The 25,134-nt window shown below is 46.1% G+C and overlaps 1 protein-coding gene across 2 annotated transcripts; it reads left to right on the forward strand.

Moving 5' to 3' along the window:
- Nlrp3 (NLR family pyrin domain containing 3) lies at positions 1–25,134 on the forward strand. Of its 2 annotated transcripts, XM_021177615.2 has the most exons (11): positions 1–35; positions 1,248–1,306; positions 1,511–1,831; positions 5,292–5,405; positions 6,483–8,238; positions 10,166–10,336; positions 14,420–14,590; positions 16,959–17,129; positions 23,194–23,364; positions 24,028–24,198; positions 24,351–25,134. In XM_021177615.2, the coding sequence occupies exons 3-11, from the start codon at positions 1,555–1,557 to the stop codon at positions 24,448–24,450; spliced, it is 3,102 nt and encodes a 1,033-aa protein (XP_021033274.1). In that variant the 5' UTR covers positions 1–35; positions 1,248–1,306; positions 1,511–1,554; the 3' UTR covers positions 24,451–25,134. The 2 variants fall into 2 exon arrangements, 1 of the variants encoding a protein (XP_021033274.1); XR_003838049.1 differs by lacking the exon at positions 1–35 and having other exon boundaries at positions 1,125–1,306; positions 17,037–17,129.

Below are 25,134 nucleotides of genomic sequence, written 5' to 3' on the forward strand. Positions count from 1 at the left end.
TTTCCCCTTTATTTGTACCCAAGGCTGCTATATGGGTAAGTACAGTTTCATGGAGCAGAGTGGGTAAAAGGTCCAGGGTATTTTTAATGGCATGATTTATCTTAGTCAATAGACAAGGAATTTCTTTTAGACTCATCTAACATTAAGGTATTTCTGGGATGTTCTGTTTGCTGTTACGTGGTTCATGCATGTTAGGGAGGTGTGTGTGTGTGTGTGTGTTCGCGCACAGAAGAAGCAATGATAGCTCCCTAGGACTTCAGTAGCATCCACTCAGGGTGGCAGAGGGTGGACTGCCTGTGAGGGAGGGAATGTGTTGGAAGCCCAGGGGGCAGCTAATATAAAGAGCAAATCTGTTGTGGCAGGTCTTAGCAGCAGGAAGCAGAGGGCTGAGAACTCCTGGGAAAGACTAGGAACTGAGGGGTCAAAAGTCTAGGAGGATCCTTGGAGCTGGGGCAGCAGTCAGCAAGAACACTAGAGATGACAGAAAGATGTGAGGTGTGTCAGGAGACAAGGAGAGGAGATGCAAGAGTGGACACGAGACAGGCACATGGAGCTTGGGGCACCTTCAATGTCACCTTGCTGTCACATGAATATCAATTTGGAGGCCATCACCACCTTTCAGGCACTTTCCTCTACCATCTATGGCTTCAGTCTGAGAAAGCCACTTAGTGTCTCTACCACTCAGCAGAAGGAACCTACACACCTGAGTGGAGAAACTAGGTGAGAAGAGTAAAAAGAATCAGGGCAGCAACTAGGCCCAGAGGAGTTCTGACTAAATGTGAATCATGATGCTCCTTATAGATGTGAGATGTTAAAGAGCCGTTAAAGCAATGTACACACGTAGTCTTCCTCTTTATATGCATGCAATTCCATCTGATCGGGTTCTGTCTGTCAGTGGGAAATAGAGGAGCACTGAAGGGTTGGCTGTCAGTCCGTCTGGGCTGTGAGTCCTCACTTTGGTGCTCTGGGGTTATTATAGCTTATTTTCTCCTGGCTTCCACCTTCCTTTGAAAATAAAAGCAAGAAACCAGAGCTTTCCATTAAAAGAAATCGGGAAGCAATCTCTTCTGCTTTCTCAGTGTCTGAAGGAGGAAGCTGAGGTTGAGAAACAGTGAAGGCTGTGCCCAGGTCCTAGCCTCGTCACCATGGGTTCCGGTCAGACACGAGTCCTGGTGACTTTGTATAGGCGTGTTCTCTGTGTACCGCATCTTATTGTGTTAATGGCTTTCTTATTTTTATCTCTACAGAGGAACTTTTCTTCCATGGCTCAGGACATACATCTGGATCAAACTAAGAGAACTTTCTGGTAAACGTTTGGCTTACTCAGTTCTTACTAAGCCAGAGATGGTGATTCATTAAAAACCTGTACCAATCTATGGGGTGCCCTTAGATGTTTCAATATCAGCATCTAGTTTCCTGGGTTTCTGATAACGTCTCTTTCTGGAAGTGGAGACTTTTTTAAATACGATTCTTCTTTACTCCCATGGGGTTTTCATTCCTGCACTGCCAGTGTGGACCTAAGCCCCGAGACCCTCGAAAGGGCTACTGCTGAAGATGACGAGTGTCCGTTGCAAGCTGGCCCAGTATCTAGAGGACCTTGAAGATATAGACCTCAAGAAATTCAAAATGCATTTGGAAGATTACCCGCCCGAGAAAGGCTGTATCCCAGTCCCCAGGGGCCAGATGGAGAAGGCAGATCACTTGGATCTAGCCACACTCATGATTGACTTCAATGGCGAGGAGAAGGCCTGGGCCATGGCTGTGTGGATCTTTGCCGCGATCAACAGGCGAGACCTCTGGGAAAAAGCTAAGAAGGACCAGCCAGAGTGGAGTGAGTGAACAGAAGGGTTTTTGGGTTTGTTTGTTTGTTTGTTTGTTTGTTTGTTTCTTACAGTAAGGTACACGTGACATAAAAGGTGGAATTTTAGTAATTTTACATTTATGGCTTAGCAACAAGAAAACATATGATTGTGCAACCAACTTCTCATCTTGCACAACTGAAGCTCCCAACACACGAGATGATAAGTCCCCGTTACCTAACCCCATCTCCTAGCAACCACCGCTCTGTTTTCTGTCCCTATGAACGTTACCTCTATGGATTCCTCGTGCAGGTAGATTCATGAAGGGCTTGCTTCTTTTGGCTGGCTTATTTCACTTAGCATAGTGTGTTCAGGTACATCAGAATTTCCTTCTTAAAAAAGGTTAATCTTGAATATTCCTATGTGTCTATTACATTGTGCTTGTCTCATCTGTGCATATCCATTTGCTATGGATAACTATGTTTATTCAACATCTTCCGTTCTTTGGTTTTGAGTTCGAGTCTCAAGTATCCCAAGCTGGCTCCAAACTCAGAATCCTCTTTTCTTTGCCTTCTAAGGGCTGGGTGATAATATCCTTTACTACACAGAAGTTAGCATGTTTGAAATGTTAATTTATGACCATGGGTTTTCCTTCTCTCCTGCAGGGGTATGGGAGGGTGAGGGTCAGGGGGCGGGGAGCAGTGTGGTTTTCTTAATTCTGTAAAAACTCCAGTCTCAGTCTTCACTCACTCCCAGGTGACTGTTATGGCTGGTTCCACACTCGTGAGTTGGCTCAGTGCTGAGGTCCTCCTCTGGTTCCCCAACCAGCTCATAGCAGATGCTTGTCTGCTCTAAACCAGGGAAGCAGCAGAAGGGATTTGGAATAAACCAGGGAAGTCCCAGGCAGAAGATGCTGAGTGGGAGCTGCGGAAGGAAGTAATCACAGAAGTTAAGGATGCTGGGGTGGTGTGACTCAGGAGTAGAGCACCTCCCTGTTATGTATAGGGATCTGGGTTCCACTGGGCCAGTTGGAGATGGTGATGAGGGATGTGGCAAGGCAATGGCAATCCGGGAGAAAGAGACGGAGATGGTGGCAATCCAATTGCACATCACGATGCAGCTGTAATTGTTCCTGACCTGAGAATGTGTACAACAGGAGTGAAGTGTTAATCTCAGCAATACAAGTCCTGTCTGAGCAATTTTAGATTTTCTTTTTCAAATTAAAGCATTAAATCTTTTTAGCTATTTATGTTGTGTGCCTGTATGTGTGTGCTATGGCATCTATGTGGAGGTCAGAGGACAATATGCAGGGGCTGATTCTTTTTACCGTGTAGGCCTTGGGGATCAAACTCAGGTCACCTGGTTCGTGCCTTTACTCCCTGAACCAGCTCTCTCTGGCTCTGTACCAGGAAGTTGGGTTTGTTTGTCTGTTTTTTTTATAAGATTTATTTTGAACTGGATGTGGTAGCACACCAGAAGAGGAAGTCATATCTCATTATGGATGGTTGTGAGCCACCATGTGGTTGTTGGGATTTGAACTCAGGACCTTCGGAAGAGCAGTCAGTGCTCTTAACCACTGAGCCATCTCACCAGCCCCAGCACATGTCTTTATTCCCAGTACTTGAAAAGCAGAGGCAGGCGGATCTATGGGAGTTAGAGGCCAGCCTGGTCTACAGAGCAAGTTCCAGGACAATCAGGACTCTATAACAAAGAGATCAGGTCTCAAAGAAAACCCAAAACACAAGAACCAGAAAACAACAAAAACTTCACGTGTATGAGTGTTTTCCTCCATGTCTATTATGTGCACCATGCATGTGTTGGCACCTGAGGAGGGTAGAAGAGGTAATCATATTCCCTGCAGCTGGAGCTACAGACAGTTGTGAGCCACCACGTGGATGCTGGGGACTGAATCCAGGTCCTCTGGAAGAGCATCAAGTGCTCTTAGTCACTGAGCCACCGCTCCAGGCAACCTGTACAAGGCAGTTTTAATGGGTTTTGCTTTTCTTTCAATAACCCCATGATGTAGTTCCTATTACTATCGAGATGTGCTTTCAAATGAAGGACTCGAGCCAGGGAGTGGCTCTAATTACCCAGGGCTCCCCAGTCTGGGCTGGTCATAGTAAGAGTAAACGGCCAGGTAAGACTATACAAGTATAGCCTTGTGAAGTTGGCTTTTATATCTGCATTCTAGGCATGAACATCGTCATCAGTATTTGAAGTTCTTTTTGGAGCTGAAGTGAGACATTACCTGAGCACTGGGCTGAGGTTTGCAGTTGCATGAATGTTTAGATTTTTATTTTGTGACTCCATTGCCAGTGGCACTTTCATTTCTTTTCTCTCCCTTCTCTCCTGCCTGTCCTTCTCAAGCTCACTGTGTGGCTGAGGAAGACCTTGGACTCCTGTTCCTTCTGCCTTCACTTCCTGGGTGCTGGGTCTGTGTACCAACACCATCCCTGGCTTAGATCCATGCCAGGAAGGCACTTTACCAACTGAGCTACATCCCTGACATTATCTTCCAGAATAATTCTACATCCACAGGAGTATGTCCATGTCTTTGATCTGTTGTATGTCTTTTCCTGTTGAGGACTTTGCTACATTCCTGAATTTCCCCTAGGAGGAAAGTCCATATTATTCGGATAGGCAGTTCTTGGCTGTAGGCACCTGTTGGGATCACCTCAGACTTTCCCATGGATAACTGTGCCTAAGCCTCGGCACAGAGTAAAAAGAACTGCTTTGAGTAAAGTGTTACCCAGCATTTTCAAACTTTTCCATGTGAATTTCATAAGCCATTGCTCTGAACTACTTAGACTGACTGACAACATTCCCTTCTAAAGACCTAGAAACCTAGACGTGACAGCATAGGATATGGTCCACATGGGCTACGTACATTCAACTGAGCTCAGGGGAGGGTGAACCTTTCAGGAGAATGTTGTGGATCGTGCACATGTACCCTAAGTCAGGGTGCCGGGGACAACTAGGGACAGATGACAATGGCAAAGAAACACCGTTTGATCTCATATGTTTTCTGACAGATTTCTGGGCCTGGGAAAGACATTCTGAGCCTGGGGACACAGTTCTGTCTGATGATTGACAGCTCCCCTTTCAAAGTGAGGCCAGCAGAATCATGCCTATTAGGCTTTTGATGCCATAAATATCAACAGTCTGCAAACTTTGAGCCATGTTTACTCCCCTCTCCCCTGTTTTTTTTTTTCTTTTTTTCTTTTTTTCCTCTTTGAGACATGATTTCATGTAGCCTAGGCTGGCCTTGAGCTCATTATGTAGCTGAGGATAACTCTGAAGTTCTGGTTTTCCTGCCTCCATCTCCCAAGTGCTGAGCTTAGAGGTATATGCTCTCACGCCTGGCTAAGCCACATTTAATTCAGAAGGAATAGGGAGTAGGGGCCATTGACTTACCCCATAGACTAGGCTCAATTCTATCCTCTGTGTTAGGACTTTTTTTGATGTACTTTGTGTTTTTTCTTTTGTGCTTAGATGACGCGTGTACATCTCATTCCTCTATGGTATGCCAGGAGGACAGCATTGAAGAAGAGTGGATGGGTTTGCTGGGATATCTCTCCCGCATCTCCATTTGTAAAAAAAAGAAAGGTAAGCGTCAAGCTGCTGCCTTCATCTTTGAGACTTGGAACAGGGGCTAAGGAACTGGAAAGTGGGGGAGCTTAGCCACTCTACAGGGAGCAAGCCCTGCCTCAGGAAACCCGCCTTCACTGAAGGCACAGAGGCATATTCACATGGCTTCCCAAAGTCCCAGGGAAGGGGTTAACTACAGGTAGATATGGGCTTCAGCCTAAAGGTATAAGGCTTATTAAGTAACGGATTTTTCTGGCCGGAGGCCACAGTGCTGGCTTTCTGCCCTATCATGAATGGAAAGTAATTGACAACAGAATTTTGGGATCCTGATACACTCGAGCAGTGGAGACAAATTATACCTCCTATTTTCATATATATATATATATATATATATATATATATATATATATATATATATATTATATATATATATGCATACATGCATATATATTTGTTTGGCTTTTCGAGACAGTGTTTCTCTGTATAGCTCTGGCTGTCCTGGAACTCACTTTGTAGACCAGGCTGGCCTCAAACTCAGAAATCAGTCTGCCTCTGCCTCCCAAGTGCTGGGATTAAAGGCGTGCATCACCATGCCCGGCTCTTTTTTTATATTTTTGAGCCCTCTGTCCGGTCATACCACCTATTTTTCTAAGCCAATCCTTACTTCCTCTAGAGTATAAACCACTGACTTTCCTTTCCTTTTGTTAAAACACAGCCATGTTTTAATATCCACTTGCATTGTATGTTGCCTCCATACAAATTTGGGAAACAGTAATAGATATTCTGAGATCCCTGGTGAACACATTGCTGCCAAGGCTTACAGATTGCAACCACATAGGCTTCAAACCAATCATAAAATGGTTGGCTGTGCCACTACTGTATCAATGACTACAGCTCGCTCTATACATTTGAATGTTTAGTGAGCTCACTGCTTCTAGTTGACAGTCAGCACCCTGCATTTTGTTGTTGTTGTTCGTGAATCCTTACAATTCTTAATGGTCCCTCCCTGTAACAGCAGAGGTCCGCTAGCAGCTTATTGTTGGGGAATGGATGTGTGGGCTTTTCCTGGATCCCGCCTTTCTGTCTCTGCTGCAGATTACTGTAAGATGTACAGAAGACATGTGAGAAGCAGGTTCTACTCTATCAAGGACAGGAACGCGCGTCTGGGTGAGAGTGTGGACCTCAACAGTCGCTACACGCAGCTCCAACTGGTCAAGGAGCATCCGAGCAAGCAGGAGCGGGAGCATGAACTCCTGACCATCGGCCGGACTAAAATGCGGGACAGCCCCATGAGTTCCCTTAAGCTGGAGCTGCTATTTGAGCCCGAGGACGGGCACTCGGAGCCTGTGCGCACGGTGGTGTTCCAGGGAGCAGCAGGCATCGGGAAAACCATCCTAGCCAGGAAGATTATGTTGGACTGGGCACTGGGAAAGCTCTTCAAAGACAAATTTGACTATTTGTTCTTTATCCACTGCCGAGAGGTGAGCCTCAGGACGCCAAGGAGTCTAGCGGACCTGATTGTCAGCTGCTGGCCTGACCCAAACCCACCTGTGTGCAAGATCCTGCGCAAGTCTTCCAGGATCCTCTTCCTCATGGATGGCTTTGATGAGCTACAAGGGGCCTTTGACGAGCACATTGGGGAGGTCTGCACAGACTGGCAAAAGGCTGTGCGGGGAGACATTCTGCTAAGCAGCCTCATCCGAAAGAAACTGCTGCCCAAGGCCTCTCTGCTCATAACGACGAGGCCGGTAGCCTTGGAGAAACTGCAGCATCTCCTGGACCACCCCCGCCACGTGGAGATCCTAGGCTTCTCTGAGGCCAAAAGGAAGGAGTATTTCTTTAAGTATTTCTCCAACGAGCTGCAGGCCCGGGAGGCCTTCCGGCTGATCCAAGAGAATGAGGTCCTCTTTACCATGTGCTTCATCCCCCTGGTCTGCTGGATTGTGTGCACGGGGCTAAAGCAACAGATGGAGACTGGGAAGAGCCTAGCCCAGACCTCCAAGACCACTACGGCCGTCTACGTCTTCTTCCTTTCCAGCCTGCTGCAATCCCGGGGGGCCATTGAGGAGCATCTCTTCTCTGACTACCTGCAGGGGCTCTGTTCACTGGCTGCGGATGGAATTTGGAACCAGAAAATCCTATTTGAGGAGTGTGATCTGTGGAAGCACGGCCTGCAGAAGACTGACGTCTCTGCTTTCCTGAGGATGAACGTGTTCCAGAAGGAAGTGGACTGCGAGAGATTCTACAGCTTCAGCCACATGACTTTCCAGGAGTTCTTCGCTGCTATGTACTATTTGCTGGAAGAGGAGGCAGAGGGGGTGACCGTGAGGAAAGGGCCAGGAGGTTGTTCAGATCTTCTGAACCGAGACGTGAAGGTCCTACTAGAAAATTATGGGAAGTTTGAAAAAGGCTATCTGATTTTTGTTGTCCGATTCCTCTTTGGCCTTGTAAACCAGGAGAGAACCTCCTATTTGGAGAAGAAACTAAGCTGCAAGATCTCTCAGCAAGTCAGACTGGAGCTACTGAAGTGGATTGAAGTGAAAGCCAAGGCCAAGAAGCTGCAGTGGCAGCCCAGCCAACTGGAACTGTTCTACTGCCTGTACGAGATGCAGGAGGAAGACTTTGTGCAGAGCGCCATGGACCACTTTCCCAAAATTGAGATCAACCTCTCTACCAGAATGGACCATGTGGTTTCCTCCTTTTGTATTAAGAACTGTCATAGGGTCAAAACGCTTTCCCTGGGGTTTTTTCACAACTCGCCCAAGGAGGAAGAAGAAGAGAGGAGAGGAGGTCGACCCTTGGACCAGGTTCAGTGTGTTTTCCCAGACACTCATGTTGCCTGTTCTTCCAGGTAATTTGGTTTCGGGCAGATGATAGCATGTGCCTTATGCTTTGGGCTATTTTTTCTTCCTTCCTTTCTTCATTTCTTTCCTCTCCTCTATTTCTGAATATTTTCCAAATATAATTGACAAGCTTCATGATAACATGACTGCCACCCTCTCGTTGGTAGAGAGAGACTTTGGCTAGGTGGATGAATGGGATTGAGAACAAAACCCAGTGAACTAAGAAGTAAGCGTTTGGGAGACTATCGCTTCCATGCACAGTATTGGGTGGACTGTGGCACTGTGTGGATGTCTGTAGACGTCCGTTGCTTGTATTCTAGGGTAGCTCTAGCACACTGCTCTTCAACCCATGCTGCTGTCATGGATGCCAGATTGAAGACCAAAGGCTTAGTTAGTTACTACAGTTGTGGAGGATGGGAAGTCTAAAGGGCCCTCCCCACAGGCTGGTTTTACCCAGTGGAGAGAAGAACGCAGCTCCACAGGTCTCCCTTGCACAAGATGCTGACATTCTCTATGAGGGTCTGTCAGCTTGGCCACCTGTCCTCCTCACCTCCTGATCCGGTCGTTCTGAGACGATGGTGTCTATCTGAGTTTTTTAAGGGTAGGGTGAACGTGCAGACTGTGTCAGTGGGAGAGGGGGAGAGAGAGGAGGTAAGAGAAGGCAGACTTGTTCTTTAAGGACCTAATACAAGGTGGAGAAACGATCAACAGCCTGACACTGATGAGGAAGGACAGGGACTCTGCTACCACCCCTGATGAGAACTGAGCTCCTACCTCAGGTAACAGCCAGTTTTCTTTTCTTTTCTTTCTTTCTTTTTTTTTTTTTTTTTTTTTTTTTTCGAGACAAGGTTTCTCTGTGTAGCCCTGGCTGTCCTGGAACTCACTCTGTAGACCAGGCTGGCCTCGAACTCAGAAATCCGCCTGCCTCTGCCTCCCGAGTGCTGAGGCAGGCACAGCCAGTTTTCTTGCAGGATACAGGCTAAGTTTATCACAGAACCTTCTAAGATGACTAGCTAAGTGCATACCCCCCAGCAGAGGTCTAGAGTCACATACTCAGTCCTGAATCTATACAAAGAAGCTCAACTCTTTTTGAAAGCTAGGGTTTTGTGTAGCCCAGGCTAACCTTGAACCTGAACTCATCCTGTAACTGAGAATGACCTTGAACTCTTCTTCTTCTTCTTCTTCTTCTTCTTCTTCTTCTTCTTCTTCTTCTTCTTCTTCTTCTTCTTCTTCTTCTTCTTCTTCTTCTTCTTTTCCTAGACAGGGTTTCTCTGTGTAGCCCTGGCTGTCCCGGAACTCACTCTGTAGACAAGGCTGGTCGAACTCAGAAATTTGCCAGCCTCTGCCTCCCGAGTGCTGGGAATAAAGGTGTGCGCCACCATGCCTGGCTTAAACTCTTTATCTTCTAACCTCCGTGTTCTGAGTACTAGGACTTCGGGTATCGGCAAACATGCTCTGTTGTTATGTAGTGTTAGGGGCCAAATCCAGGGTCTCAAACATGCCAGACAAGCCTCTACCCACTAAGCTACGTCCTATCCGCAGGCTCTCTGCATTTTAATAAGTGCTACAGGGTTTTCTAATGTGACTCCCTCAAAATGACTATAAGAATTAAAAACTGCCAGTGTAGCTGTGTCACTCTTTTAAGATTCAGACTTCACTTCTGTGGTTGCAGCCTGGCCTTGGGCATTTTGACAGCACTCCTGCTCCATCTGGGCAGCCTGAGTCAAAGATGCTCCTTGGCCGCTTAAGCTGCAAACTCAGGCCAGGGAAACATCGGTCTGACTGGGAAGGAGGGGCCTGAACAGTAGGTCTGTGACTGGTGGCTTAACACTTAGGAGCCGGCTATGAACAGGTGCCAGGACCCCTGTCCTGAGCTCCAGTTTGTTGTTCCTGGAAACTAATCCTGTCTTCTGGCCTCCTCCCTTGCCATTCTAGACTGGTGAACTGCTGCCTCACTTCTAGCTTCTGCCGTGGTCTCTTCTCAAGTCTAAGCACCAACCGGAGCCTCACTGAATTGGACCTCAGTGACAATACTCTGGGAGACCCGGGCATGAGGGTGCTGTGTGAGGCACTCCAGCACCCAGGCTGTAACATTCAGAGACTGTGGTAAGTCTGTGTGTGTGTGTGTGTGTGTGTGTGTGTGTGTGTGAAAGTGTGATTGTGTGTGATTGTGTGTGTATGTGTGAAAGTGTGAGTGTGTGTACGTGTGTGTGTGTGTGTGTGTGTGTGTGTGTGTGTGTGTCTGTGTGTGTAGAATGATTGGGAGGAGACAGTAGAGAAAGATGATTCATGAATCTGGTCAGTTGTCCCCAGAGCTACTGTAAAAAAGGACCAAGGGCTAAACCCTAATGACTTTAACTCAGGTTTGGCTGTTAGGAGTTCAAAATCACATATCCATTGGTTGATTTGTTCTGAGTCTCTCTCCCCGGCTTGTAGGTGGCCATTTCCCCCTTGAATCTTTGCATCATCTTCTAGCTGTGTGTCTATTCTCTAACCTCTAACAACCTTTTCTTGTACTGATACCAGTCCAACGGCACTAGGGCTAACACTGAATTCTGTTCAACTACCTGTTTGAAGCACCTGTTTCCAAACATGGTCACACGCTGTGGCCTTATGGGGTGGAGGGCTGATACGTGAAGCTTTGGAGGGACACATTTGATTCTATTATAAGTGTGCTGGCTGAATGGACAGGAGGTAAGTTTAGAAAGCTGTAGACAGGGAAGATGAAGAAGAACTGAAAGGAGCTATTTGTTGGTGGCAAAACAAAGGTTGTGTTTTCCATTTCTTCATGGACCAGGCTTCTGGGTGAGAACTGGGAAGTTTCATCACAGATGCTGTTATGGGGATGAAAAGTTTATCTCCTAAGGTTGGCCTTACTAGTACTACCCAGGTGTTCAGCCTACTGTGATTTATATGCCGTACTCTGAGCATCTCAGTCCCCAGCTGGGCCCCTGGACCCTCCCTCCAGCTGGGCCCCTGGACCCTCCCTCCAGCTGGGCCCCTGGACCCTCCCTCCAGCTGGGCCCCTGGACCCNCCTGGACCCTCCCTCCAGCTGGGCCCCTGGACCCTCCCTCCAGCTGGGCCCCTGGACCCTCCCTCCAGCTGGGCCCCTGGACCCTCCCTCCAGCTCTATTTAACACATACTCTGGATTCATGTAGCATCTGAATTTTTAACAAGTTACACAGCTCTTTAAATTTCATTTGTTTATTTACTTATTTAAAAGACAGGATCTCAGTATGTTGCCCAAGCTGGCCTTCTACTTTCTGGCTCCAGCCCTCTCCCTTCCTCAGCTTCTTTCGTGGGTCTAAGAGCGTGAGGTGGCGTCCTGCCATTATGTTCACTTCTTTTGAGCATTTCTCTATCTCCCTATTGCTCGTACTATACATCTTTCCAACACCACTTGTAAAAACTCAATTTTATTTTCTGTATAAGCTGCTGTTCACTTTCTCTCATCCTCACTTGGCCAGCCCAGGGCCAGGAGCACTGTGCTGGATGTTACAGTGAGCTTAGCTTCCGACTCTGGGGAAGAATTCCTGTTATTTCGCCGTGGTCTTTGGGGCAGCAGGGCATATCGGTCTTTAAGAGTGTGTGTGCATCAGAAGGGTGATGGTGTTTTGTCTCTCCACATCTGCTTTTTCTTTTCTTTTAGATTTATTTATTTTATGTGTCTGAATGTTTTGCCTGTACATATGTCTGTGTATCATGTGCATGCCTGGTGCCCTTGGAGGCCATAAGAAGGTACTGGAGTCCCTGGAACTGTAGTAATGGATAGCTGTAAGCTACCATGTGGTGTTGTGAACCAAACTTGAGGTGTTGGAGAAATAGCTTGGCAGCTAAGAGCTCTTGCTGTACTGGCAGAGGACCCAAGTTTGGTAAACAGACATATATGCAGGCAAAACCTTCATAACACATAAAAATAAATAATTCCCCCATTCTGCTCTCCCAGTGGCTTTATATTATTGAGAATTATTTTATTATTTCTGAGTGTTATTGAAAACTAATGATTATTCCATCTTTCTTTGTTGGCTTGTCAGCTGTAGATTTTTGTGCTGTTATTTTGATGAATTTTCTTTTGGATGTATTCCCTACATTAGCTTAACTATTGCATTGCCACAAAGTCCATTCCATAGTATATTTCTTTCTTTTTTTTAAAAAAGATTTACTTATTTATTTTATGTATATGAGTACAATTATAGCTGCCAGCCCCACTCACTCAGGTTGGCCCCACTCGCTCCGGCCTAAAGATTTTTTTTATTATTATATCTAAGTACATTGTAGCTGTCTTCAGACACACCAGGAGAGAGCATCAGATCTCATTACAGATGGTTGTGAGCCACCATGTGGTTGCTGGGAATTGAACTCAGGACCCCTGGAAGGGCCGTCAGTGCTCTTAACCACTGAGCCATCTCTCCAGCCCCATAGTATATTTCAATGTCTCCCCTTCTAGCCTATGAGCTATATGACTATCTTATGCTTCTGAATTTCACACACTCCATTCTGTGCTTTATTTTGTTTAACTCCAAATATACGGAACAAGAAATTTTAAAATTAAAAAACCCATACACTTAAAAAAGAACATTTCTATTTTTCTTTTCTTTAAAAATTTATGGTATGTGTATGTGTGTGTGTGTGTGTGTGTGTTGTGTTACCTATGTCTGTTGTATGTGGGCCTGCAAATGTCACAACATGCATGTGGAAGTCAGTGGGCAAGTTTGGAACTTGGTTCCTGACGCAGACAGAGCTGAGGTCATTAAGTTAGGGTGGCAAGAGCATTGACCCTCTGAGTCACTTCCCTGGCCTTACTGTGGAGAACTAAGTGAATCCTGAGAAAACGCCTCTCACTCCTTTGGAGAGCCGTGCTTACAGTGACATCATTATTATGGACTTAGCCTCAGCTCTTAAAGGTTTCAGCCCCTCTCACATCACCAAGCTTCTCACAAGACCAAGCTTCTGACTGTGGCCTCCTGGGGACAAACCACAGCCAAACAATAGTGTATAAAAGGACTCATAAATGGGGGTGAGGGGTGCATGCTGACCCAGCTCTGAGTGTTGCCTAGCTGACATTTCCTGGTGGGTGCTGACACAGCCCTGAGCGGTGCCTAGCTGACGTTTCCCCACAGCTCTTCTCTGTGGCTCACAGAGATCTGTTCACCAAGAAGGAAACGGAGTGAAGGCCACATGTACCAAGAGGTTGGCACTGTGGGAAGCACAGAGAGACCCTAACTTCCCCCCATCCTTCCTATCTGTGTCTTCCCGAGTGTGGCTTTGGTGTCCCTGACCCACCCAGCAGGACAGGAACTTTATGAGATCACCGGTCAGTTCTGCTTCCTAAATTTCTCCTTGGTGCAGAGAGAGCACGGGATCACATTCTCCTAACATGTTAAAGACAAAAATGTTGTGGGAATGAGAACGCTAGCCACATGCATGCCTCCTCGTGAGGGGACTTCAACCATTAGAAACGCTGGAAGGCAGGGGCTCCAGGCTCACCACCGTTACCTTTTACAAACTACGATGTACCCTTTATGCACCCGAAGTGCAGACCAACACGAGCGTGGTGCATTCACCATGAGGCCCCCTCCCACTTCTAAGGTGTCCTGTGTGCTGCTCAGGAATTCTGCTTACCCCAGAACACATTGGGCTCCTGCCGGATGCAGAAACTGCATCCAGACTGGAGAAAGATAGCAGGGAAGGAGGCTGTGTGAGCCGGCTCTCCATCATTAAATAAGCACCCGAGACAGTCAATTTAAAAGTAGGAAAGCGTTGTTTTGGCTCATGGTTCTAGCCCGTGGTCAGTCGAGTCTGTTGTGATGAGCCAGAACATCGTGGTAACGTTATATGGTCGGGGAGTCTATGCACATCATGAGGCTAAGGAACAAAGGAGGAAGAGAGCAAGAGTGAGGGGGAAAGAGACAGACACACAGACACATACAGACAGAGAGACAGACAGAGACAGAGAGACAAAGACAGAGAGAGACACACAGAGACAAAGAGTCAAAACAGTATTTCAATGTCTCCCTAAGGTCACCCCTATCAGTGTCCATACATCCCATGTGTCTTCCTCTAGGCTCCACTTCCCAGAGGTTTCACCCCCTCTCCATAGTTTGAGAATATAGGCATGGGACACACATAGGATCTGGATCCTGAGAGAGGCCTCTCTCTGATGTCTGATTCTGTTCTCGCTGTGAAGGTTGGGGCGCTGCGGACTGTCCCATCAATGCTGCTTCGACATCTCCTCTGTCCTGAGCAGCAGCCAGAAGCTGGTGGAGCTGGACCTCAGTGACAATGCCCTGGGGGACTTTGGAGTCAGATTGCTGTGTGTGGGACTGAAGCATCTGCTCTGCAACCTCCAGAAACTCTGGTGAGCCTGGCCTGCCTCCCGTAGGCAGCTCTGCCGCGGAGGCCCATTTCAGGACCTCGGCTTAAGGGAGACACAGTGAGCCATCATCAGCTCCTGTGTGAGGATGAGAATATTCTCAGCAGCATGGAGGGCTTCCTGAGCTCCCTTCTGCTAGTTTGCCAGTCGTTCAGTCAGCCAGTGATTGCTGTGGGGGGAGTTATGTCTGTGCGTGTGTGTATGTTTATAAATCATCAAATAAACTGTCTTTAAGATATCTGAGGAAACAGAAGCACTGCTAAGCATCATGGTAGAACGGTTTTGAGAGGTCATAATAAATCCTCACACTAAATAGACAAAAAGCAGCGCTTAAGCAATGGAATATTTATTGTGCGGGGTCCTTACTGAACGCTTCTAGGAGATGAGAATTCTAAAAAGTTAAGAGAATGCCTGCAGGCTACGGATGCAGCCTTTTGATAGATAGTTGATAGGGTGCTTGCCTAACACATGTGAAGCCCAAAGTTTGATCCCTAGCACCAAATCAAACCAGCAAACCAGATGTGGTGGCAGAAAGATCAAAGGCTCAAGCTCATTTTTGGTTACATATTTTTGGCTAGTCTGGGCTACATGAGACCCTGTCTCAAAACAAAAACACAAGCAAGCAAACAAACAAACAAAAACAAAAAAAAACAAACAAACAAAAAGAAACAAAAACTCCACTTGATCAGGTGGTGGTGGCTCATAGTTCATCACCATGATTATAGAAAATAAACCCACAACAAACAAATAAGAAACTGGACTAGTGTTGGTAAGGACTTAGAGAACTGGGACTTTTTGTCTCTTTAATCCACAAGTTGTTCTCAACTTGTGGATTGAGACCCTGTTGGGGGTCAAACAACCCTTTCGCAGGAATTGCCTAAGTGCATCAGAAAATACAGATATTTACAGAAGGAAAATCACAGCCATGGAGTAGAAATGAAAATAATGTTGTGGTTGGGGATCACCACAACATGAGGATTTGGATTAAAGGGTCACAGCACTAGGAAGGTTGAGAGCCCCTGCTCTGGTAGGAATGTAAAACAGCAGCAAGCAGGAACATAAAATACGGCAACCAGCACGGTGATTCTCACAGGAGTATGGACCTGCACTTGATTCACGTGTTTTTGGGTGCGTCCACCAGCTGTGCAACTGTGTTTGCAACATCAAGTCCAGAGCATGTCAGTAACGGCAGCCAAAGGTTAGAGACTTCTTCATGTCTGTTGATGGACACTGGTCAGAAGGTGGCATCTGCACATACGTAGCTTTGAACAAATCAGGACACTTGCTAAAATCTTCACGAGCCTTGAGGGTGCAATACTAAGTGAGATAAATCTGTCACAAAAGGCAAACACTATGATTACACTTACATAACATTATTACTTAAATTCATAATGTAGGGCATAATGGTAGCTTCCAGGGACTGGGAAGGAATGAGTGGGAAATTTTTGTTTGTTTGCTTGTTTTGTTTTGTTAACAGGTGTTTCAGTTTTGTAAAATAAAGGTGATCAGAAATGGATAGTGATGGTGGCTGCTCTTAAAAGACATTGAGTTCTTCTTCTTCTTCTTCTTCTTCTTCTTCTTCTTCTTCTTCTTCTTCTTCTTCTTCTTCTTCTTCTTCTTCTTCTTCTTTTCTCCTCCTCCTCCTCTTCCTCATCTTTCTCCTCCTCCTCTTCCTCCCCCCTCCTTCCTCTCTTTCTTCTTCTTCTGGTGCTGGGGGCTGGATCTAGGTTCTCTCACATGCTAGGAAAGCACTCTACTCCACCCCCTTTCCTTTTTCATACTGAGCAGGGTCTTGCTAAGTTGCCCAGGTACCCCCTAGCTTTTGGTCCTCTTGCCTTCACCTCCTGAGTAGCTGGGACTGCAGGCCTCTGCTACCAGGCCTCAATAAAATTCTGCTCTGAAAATGGTTAGGATGACAGATTTTACCACACATACATTAAAACCCTGTTTTTATATTATTATTATTATTATTATTATTATTAGTGTGTGTGTGCCATGGAGTTTGTTTGAAGGTCAAAGGACAACTTTTTGGAGTCAGTTCTTTCCTACTTCTTGGGTTCTGGGATTAAATTCAGGTTGTCAGGCTCGGTAGCAAGTTCTTTTACTCTCTAAGCCATCTCCCTTGACCCTACATTTACATTTTATTTCAATGACATAGATGAAGGGAAAAGGAAAGGTGTTCTTGGGAATGGGTTTACTGTCTGTTACTTCTTCAAACGGGGAAGAGGATAAGAACTGTGTAGAGCTAAAGTGCAGGTTGTAGCTGAGGAAGGCAGTAGCAGGTACAGGTCTCCTAGCCCACGGTGCAGAGTGCATGAGAGATGGCACTGACCTTGTCCCCTCTGCATGGAAGGTTGGTGAGCTGCTGTCTCACATCCGAGTGTTGTCAGGATCTCGCATTGGTTCTGAGCTCCAACCATTCTCTGACCAGACTGTACATTGGAGAAAATGCCTTGGGAGACTCAGGAGTCCAGGTTTTGTGTGAAAAGATGAAGGACCCACAATGTAACTTGCAGAAGCTGGGGTAAGTAAGTCAAATTCTTCTCAGAGATCGCTTATTTGGGAAGCACGCACGGGTGGGGCCCCTCTAGAGAATGTTCATCTGCTGGAGATGAAGGTGGGAACCACAGCATCAGCATCCGAAGTGGTTTGAAGCTCCAGCTAGGATTCCGTACTTCAGATTCAAGTAGCCGTGGGTTTAACCAGCTGTGGGTTAAAAATATTAGGAAAAATTATTTCTGTGCTTAACATATGTGAGCCTTCCTCTTTGTCATTATTCTCTGAACAACAGAGCATAGCTACATGCAGTGTAGCACACATGCCGTGACCGATAGCACAGGTAACCTAGAGATAAGTACAGTCCACAGGAGATACGCAGAGGTGATATGTAAACACTCTGCATTTCACATGAGGGACATGACCATGTGCAAATTTTAGCACCTGTGGGGGTGTCTTGGGGCTAGTCACCAAGGACACTGGGGGACAGTTGTATTACTGCTGATGAGATAGTTCTACTGAATTGGGAGGCAGAGGCAGGTAGATTTCTGTGAGTTCGAGGCCAACCTGGTCTACATATTGAGTTCTAGGACAGCTATAACTACTGACCTTGCTTCAGTAAAAGATAAATAGAACAAAATGAGTCTGGAAATGTGGTTCAATTGTTAGTTTGCTTAGCATGTATTATGCCTTCCATCCTTAGTATAGAATAAAGTGGGTTTTATGCTACACTCATGTAATCCTAGCACTTGAAAGGGAAAGGCGGGATGACCAGAAGGTCAAGGTCATACGCAGTAACATAGGGGGTTTGAGACTAGCTTGGGCTACAGAAGACCATGTCTTAAAAAAAAAAAATCAAAACCAAACCAAACCAAACCAACAAAACCTAACACTGACAAGAGACTTTTTCTGAGGGAAAATTAATTATCCATAATTATTAACCAATATTAGTTGTAAACTCTAATACTTTCTTGGGCTTGTCCTACTAGCACAGCCTCAGACGTTACCAAATTGCTTTCCTAGAATGTTAAGGTGCTGCCATGGCTCTGCCAGAGCAGTGTGGCTTCCGATGCTTTGTTGGATCAACAGATGTGATTTGGCCTCTGAGCTTGCCAGGCGCCCTAGACTCTGTTGTAGGTGCCGATGGTGGAAGTGACCTTGTTTACACACACAGCACTATAGGGAGGGGTGACCCACTAGAGCACAAAACAGTATGTAGTACCTGTTGCTTCTGACAGTCCTTAGCTTGGCTCTTGCCTCGGCTTTAGTCCATCCATCACTTTCTCCGTGAGTTCCTCTCCCCATGGTTTCTCGTTGATTTGATAACTTCCTCTTCTATAAATTCTGCACTGGCTTCTCTTCCTGTGATCTTTGGGTTTTGTCATTGATTTTCTATTAATTGTTTCTATATTCTCTGAGATATCTTATGTACCCCTAAACACCAATGACCACTCATAGACAAATGTCTTCCCAAGTAGATCTCGCACCCAGATACCACTTGGGAGGTGTTTTGTTTTGTTTTTGCTATAAAAACAACATAAAAAAATCTTTCTGCCTCTAGAAAAAGCCACTTACTAACCTGGCTAGCAAAATTTGAGAAACTGTATTGTACACACAAACGCCCATTCCCCCATATGCCCATACATTGCCAATGGCTTTATCAATGTACATATTAATCCATGAATTTACTCACTAGTATATTTATCCAACTATCCATCTTTTTACCCAAACATTCTGTATTGTTGGGGCTGGCCTGCGGCTCTCATGTCCAGGTTGGAGCCTAAGAGGCAACCTGGAGCTGAAAGAAAAGAGGGAACTTAGGTGGGTCAAGAAAAATGGAACCAAGACATGCTAGTCTGTTCAAGGTTCAAATGTTTAATGGCGACTGCACTTATAAAAAGGGGGGGGGAGGCCCATTCCTGCCAATTCATCCTTGGAGCCTGGAACCAGCTGCAGGTGATGATGTGCAGGATAGGGCGTAGTCTCCGGAATAGCTGGGGGGGGGGCTTTCAGCAGGTAGCAGTATCTTGAAGAGGAACAGCTACAGTGCCTGAACAATAGAGTGATCTAGGGAGGAAGGCAGGTAATCTCCTTAGTGGCAGCAAGGTCAAGTTCTGGCTCAGCCAGCTTCAGGCTGAAGGAAGGTTACACTGTATGTCTGAGTTTACTAAGGTTGCTATATAACACAGTGCCCAAAACATAATGGTGTAGACAACACAAACGGTCTCTCAGTTCTCGAGGAGAGGGTTAAGGAATTAGCAGAGCTCGTGCTTCTGAGGGCCATGAGCAAGAGTTTATTCTTTCGTCTCCCTTCATGGCAGTCTTTGGTACCTTGTCTTGGAGAGGCATCACCTGATTGTGGCCTCCATCTTCACACAAGTTTCTCTCTGTGCCTCTGCAGGTAACACCGAGTCCCAAGTTCTGGTTCTAAGATTGTATTTATTTGTTTTTAACGGTGTGTTTGAGTGTGGGTTGGGAAGACTATTGCATAGAAGTGCAGTGCCAAGAGAGGAGTCACTGGACCCCTGGAGTTAGCATCCCAGGTGGCTGTGGTCTGTCTGACATGAGTGCTGGGTACCAAACTCGGGTCTTCTGGAAGAGCAGCATGCTCTCTTAACTGCTGAGCCATCTTTCCAGTCAGAAGCTCCAGTTCTGATGAGGATGTCAGTCATACCAGATTTGGGCCCACCTAGAGTCATCATAACTGACTATATCTGTGAGGTTGTGAGGTTTGGGTGTCCAGTTATGGTCACATTTTAAAGAACTGGAATTTTAATATGTGAAGTTTTTGGAAGAACAAAATTCAACCCAACACTGTAGTTAGCTATTCAAACTACAAACACAATAGAAGTATTTTTCTTTGACTTGTTTTTCATTTATCTGGATACATTTCCATATGGCTTCTAGTTTGGAGCACAAAACCCATAGTACCCACCACCAGCATTTATCCAGCCACTCATTAAGTCAAGAATGTTTTGGGTAAGTTTCTACATTTTTACTGTTACAAGTCACTCTGTAAAACACATGCTTGTCTATGGAACTCAATGCATGTGTGTGTGTGTGTGTGTGTGTGTATTTCTTTTACAATAGGTTCCCTAATGTGTAGCATGAATGAACTAAAAATTTTAGACATCTTATATATTATTATCTTCTTCTCTTGAACTTTAGCATAATATGTTCTAGTTTCTGGCTCCACGATATATTCTAATCTCACTTCCCCTGTGCTACAGAAGTGTCACACATGGACACATAAAACTGGGCTTAGCTATTATAACACCCCTTCCATCCGCCACTGTTAGATCCCTCCCTGCCCCTGTTCAAACTTGCTGAGCAGAGGACTGTCCAGAGGTTTCCCAGCAGGCTCACAGAGGGCACTTACACACTTCACTACTCTCAGTTCTTCTTTGTCTGCCTGTCTTTCCTTCCTTCCTTCCTTCCTTCCTTCCTTCCTTCCTTCCTTCCTTCCTTCCTTCCTTCCTTCCTTCCTCCTTTCCTTAGGAGAAAAACCAGCCTTCATTCCACTTTCCTCTGGTCTGTGTTCTATTGAATTAGTTTTATGTTCCAAAGGCCTGGCCTGTTCTGCCACAATCTCTCTTATGGAAGTTTAGATCATTGACAAGCAGGAAGCCCTCATTATTTTTCAAGTAATTATTCTGGCTGGCAATTTTATGATATTTATTTATTTATTTTCTATGATATATATGTGAGCGTGTGTATTGGTGGGTGTGCATGCTGTGCCATGCATGTAGAGGTCAGATGACAACTTGTCATGCCTTATTCTCTTCTTTCTTTCATCTTGTGGGCCATGGGGTTCAAATTCAGATCATGGAGTTTGGGAGTAAGAGTTTTTCTCTTACCGATTCATCTTGCCACCCTAAATAATTATTCTGATCTCCATTTTCCTAACTAAAAGTGGAGCTATGATGGCTAGGGATGTAGCTTAGTCAGCAGAGCGTTTGTCTAGCTTGAACAAAGCCCTCAGTTTGATCACTAGCACTTAAGTAGGGTGTGGCAGCACATGCTGGTCGTCCCAGCACTCCAGAGGCAGGAGGATCGGAAGTTCAAGGTCACGCCAGATAATACAGCAAGTTAGACGCCATGCTAGGTTACAAGAGATTCTGTCTCGTAAGAGACACAAGGAAAGGAGTAAGAATAACACTCCTAGCCGGGCGTGGTGGCGCACGCCTTTAATCCCAGCACTCGGGAGGCAGAGGCAGGCGGGTTTCTGAGTTCGAGGCCAGCCNGGTCTACAAAGTGAGNNCCAGGACAGCCAGGGCTATACAGAGAAACCCTGTCTCNAAAAACCAAAAAAAAAAAAAAAAAAAAAAAAAAAGAATAACACTCCTATCTTGAGTTTGCATAATGAAATAAAACATTCACACTCGATGCCATTATCCCACAAAGTAAGTAGCCAACACCATTAGAAGTTCGGTTTTCATCAGAAGGCAGTTTTAGGGAACAAGGAGGATTGCTGACGTAGCAAAGCCACAGGAGTTAACTGAATGCAGCAAATAGCATGTGTTCAAGACACACAGAACAAAGACACCCAGTGATTAGTGGCTTTTACCGGACAGCAAACTTAAGGAATTAGGGAAGGGAGGCTTACTGTGGTTCATACTGTGAAGGTACAGCTCATCTCCAGGCAGGGGGTGGGGTGTTGAGGAACAGCAGCAGCAACAGCATCAGCGTCATGAGGCAGCCATCACGCTGTGTCTGCAAACAGGAAGCAGAGAGGAGAGTGCTGGTGCTCACTTCCTTTCCCCATTAATTCAGCCTGGGACGCCAGCCCATGAAGAGTTTTCCACTCTCGTTAACCTAATCTAGAAAATTCCTCACAGGGATGCCCAAAGACTTGTCTTGAGGGTGATTCTAGATTTTGTCAAGTTGATGGTCAACACATAAACCATCACGGCTGGATTGGCTGGGCCTGAGCTATTACCAGTGGGCAGGCTGACTGGATGTATGTGTTTGATTTGCTAAGCATTATATCATGCATTAAACATACTTATCCCTCAGCCTCAATGGGTACCAATATCCTAATCACATAACTTTGACGTCGTCTTCTTTTCGTCTTCTTTTCTGAGGTGCTAGGAATGGAATTCAGGCCCTCACATCTGCTAGGCTTGGATTCAGGTGACCCCCATGACACTGAGAGATTGTTCATCTCTGGGAGGGTCTGGAAGCAGAGCTTGGATCTGAACTGGGCTACGAGGCCCACCCTCCAGTGGTCTCTTCCCTTTAGTCTGGCCACATCTGGAGGTTCCACAGCCTGGCTAAGCAGCACCACAAGCATTCACTGTAGACGGTGTTCGACTTGACCTCAGAATAGTAAATCAAAAATTCTTGGACTGTTGTGAGGTTCCAGAGATAAAAACTTCTGCCATCAAGGCTGACAACCTGAGTTCAATTCCTGGGACTCACAGAGTGGAAGATGTCTTAGTTAGGGTTTCCATTGCTGTAAAGAGACACCATGACCAAGGCAATTCTTAAAAAGGTAAACATTTAATTGGGGCTGGTTTACACATTCAGAGGTTCAGTCCGTTATCATCAAGGCCAGAAGCATGGTAGTGTCCAGGCAGACATGGTGATGGAGAAGGAGTTGAGAGTTTCACATCTTGATAGAGTAGCGGCCAGGAGAAGACTGTTTCCAGGTAGCTAGAGGGTCTCCAAACCTACCCCTCCAACAAGACCATACCTACTCCAACAAGGCCACACCCACTCTAATAAGTCCACACCCCCTTATAGTGCCACTACCTGGGCCAAACATATTCAAACTGAAGGAAGTAGCCAAAGTCGTCCTCTGATCTCCAAACACGTGAATGTTCTCTCTCTCTGTCTCTGTCTCTCTCTGAATCTCTGTCTCTCTGTCTCTCTGTCTCTGTCTCTGTCTCTCTCTCTCTCGTGGATCCAAGCAGAGTGTATGCTGAGACCATTGTCCATCTCTCCCGTGGGATCCAGAGCCGTGGAGCCATGCTTCAGATTATGTTAATGGTGCTGGCTTCCGACCCTTAAGTTGGAAGGATGCAGCTCGCAGTGACATACAATGTCTGAGAGAGCCTGGGCACTGAGGACTCCTTCTCTTCTGCCTGTAGGTTGGTGAATTCCGGCCTTACTTCAATCTGTTGTTCAGCTCTGACCTCTGTGCTCAAAACCAACCAGAACTTCACACACCTCTACCTACGAAACAACGCCCTTGGAGACACGGGACTCAGGCTTCTCTGTGAGGGGCTTCTGCACCCGGACTGTAAACTACAGATGCTGGAGTGAGTCCATGGGCTGCCTGAGGTGATGGGAACATGGGGTGTGAGGCAGGCCCTGGAGCAACCCTGATGCAAATCTGTGTCTGAGGAGTGAGGCGTTCCTGGTGTCCATTAGTGAGAACTGGGAGGTTTCTAGATGGTATACAGCTTAAAGGCTGAGCCCCTGCCACCACAGTCCTGCCAACTGCAAACATATTCATTTGGTCCATTGATACTTTGTGGAAATCTGAGGGCAATGTAATGCTTAGAAAAAGTCAATTGACAAATTTCTGTTACTATTTTGGTCTGTTCAACCCAAACAGAAAAGAAACCTTGGGAAAAGAAACCTTGGGAAAAGAAACTTCCATCTAAGGAGGGGAGAAAAGAAACCGTATCATATGAAGCAGCTTCATGCTGGTCACTCTGTGGTTTGTTGTTGTTGTTGTTTTCGAGACAGGGTTTCTCTGTGTAGCCCTGGCTGTCCTGGAACTCACTCTGTAGACCAGACTGGCCTCAAACTCAGAAATCTGCCTGCTTCTGCCTCCCAAGTGCTGGGATTAAAGGCGTGCACCACCACTGCCCAGCCCAATCTGTGCTTTTTATGCAAATGAAACAGTGCAGGCTTGGAGACCCGGAAGTATGGATGGTCAAGGCTATTTTCTTTATATCACCCTTCTCTTCTCAAAGATTAGACAACTGCAGCCTCACCTCACACAGCTGCTGGAATCTCTCCACAATTCTGACCCACAACCACAGCCTTCGGAAGCTGAACCTGGGTAACAACGATTTGGGCGATCTGTGCGTGGTGACCCTCTGTGAGGTGCTGAAACAACAGGGCTGCCTCCTGCAGAGCCTACAGTGAGTGTGGTTTGCCTAGAGCTTCTTTTTCATGGGGTAGGGGAGTGGGGTGCTGAGGGGAGGGTGACCACGGGACAAAAGTCAGAGTTTCTCTGGATTAATTTGCAGTTTTCTGAAGAGTCTAACTCAAAGCTTCTTTTCTGTTTTCACAGGTTGGGTGAAATGTACTTAAATCGTGAAACAAAACGTGCCTTAGAAGCACTCCAGGAAGAAAAGCCTGAGCTGACTATTGTCTTCGAGATTTCCTGGTAGGTGTGGAAGCAGGACTACCAGGTGCCTCTGTCCTGCCCCAAGTCCTGCCCCAAGCCCCAGTGCGCACTGTTCTTCACTGCTATCAAGCCCTCCTTCACCATCAGGATCACAGCCGAGGCTCTTCTGGTATAGGGTCTGGAGCAAAGGCTTGTGTGGGACCAAACTTGTTTCCTCACATCGATAACGTGAAACTGCCAGAGGCTGCCCTTCCCGCCATATCCTCAGTGGGCAAGGTGTTCCCTCTTGGTGACTTCATGGAAACAGCTTCTAGAAAACACCTTTTCTGTCCTCCCTCCCCTTCCTCCTCCTCCCCCTCTCCCTCCTCTTCCCCCCCCTTCCTCCTCCTCCACTTCTCCCCCCACCTGTCTTTCTCTCTCTGGGTCTCCAGTTTTTTGACCTTTGCCCATACCTTCGGTCTTGTCTTCCTGTTAACTGACCATCCCGCATAAGGAGCTACCTGCGGGCTAGATGGAAGGTTTGTGGCAGCCTCTCAGCTACATTATTTGTTTTTATTTTTTAATAGTTATGATTTCTATTTAGCTACCTGAAAACTCAGAGATTTATAAAACCTATTTTTGTATTTATTGTATGTTTGTACTGCTTTCTTAATTTAAAAATGTATCTAGAATTCTTTTAAGTTATTTATCCAAACTACTAAAAATAAATCAGTTTACACATTTAAAA

This window comes from Mus caroli, chromosome 11 (assembly GCF_900094665.2).
Source record: "Mus caroli chromosome 11, CAROLI_EIJ_v1.1, whole genome shotgun sequence".
Lineage (NCBI taxonomy): Eukaryota > Metazoa > Chordata > Mammalia > Rodentia > Muridae > Mus > Mus caroli.

Excerpts from the sequence above, each read along its gene's own strand:
- Nlrp3 (XM_021177615.2), top strand. The coding sequence starts at position 1,555 with ATGACGAGTGTCCGTTGCAAGCTGGCCCAGTATCTAGAGGACCTTGAA. Across the intron at positions 1,832-5,291 it reads GAAGGACCAGCCAGAGTGGA|ATGACGCGTGTACATCTCAT; the intron begins GTGAGTGAACAG and ends TTTTGTGCTTAG. Across the intron at positions 8,239-10,165 it reads CATGTTGCCTGTTCTTCCAG|ACTGGTGAACTGCTGCCTCA; the intron begins GTAATTTGGTTT and ends TTGCCATTCTAG.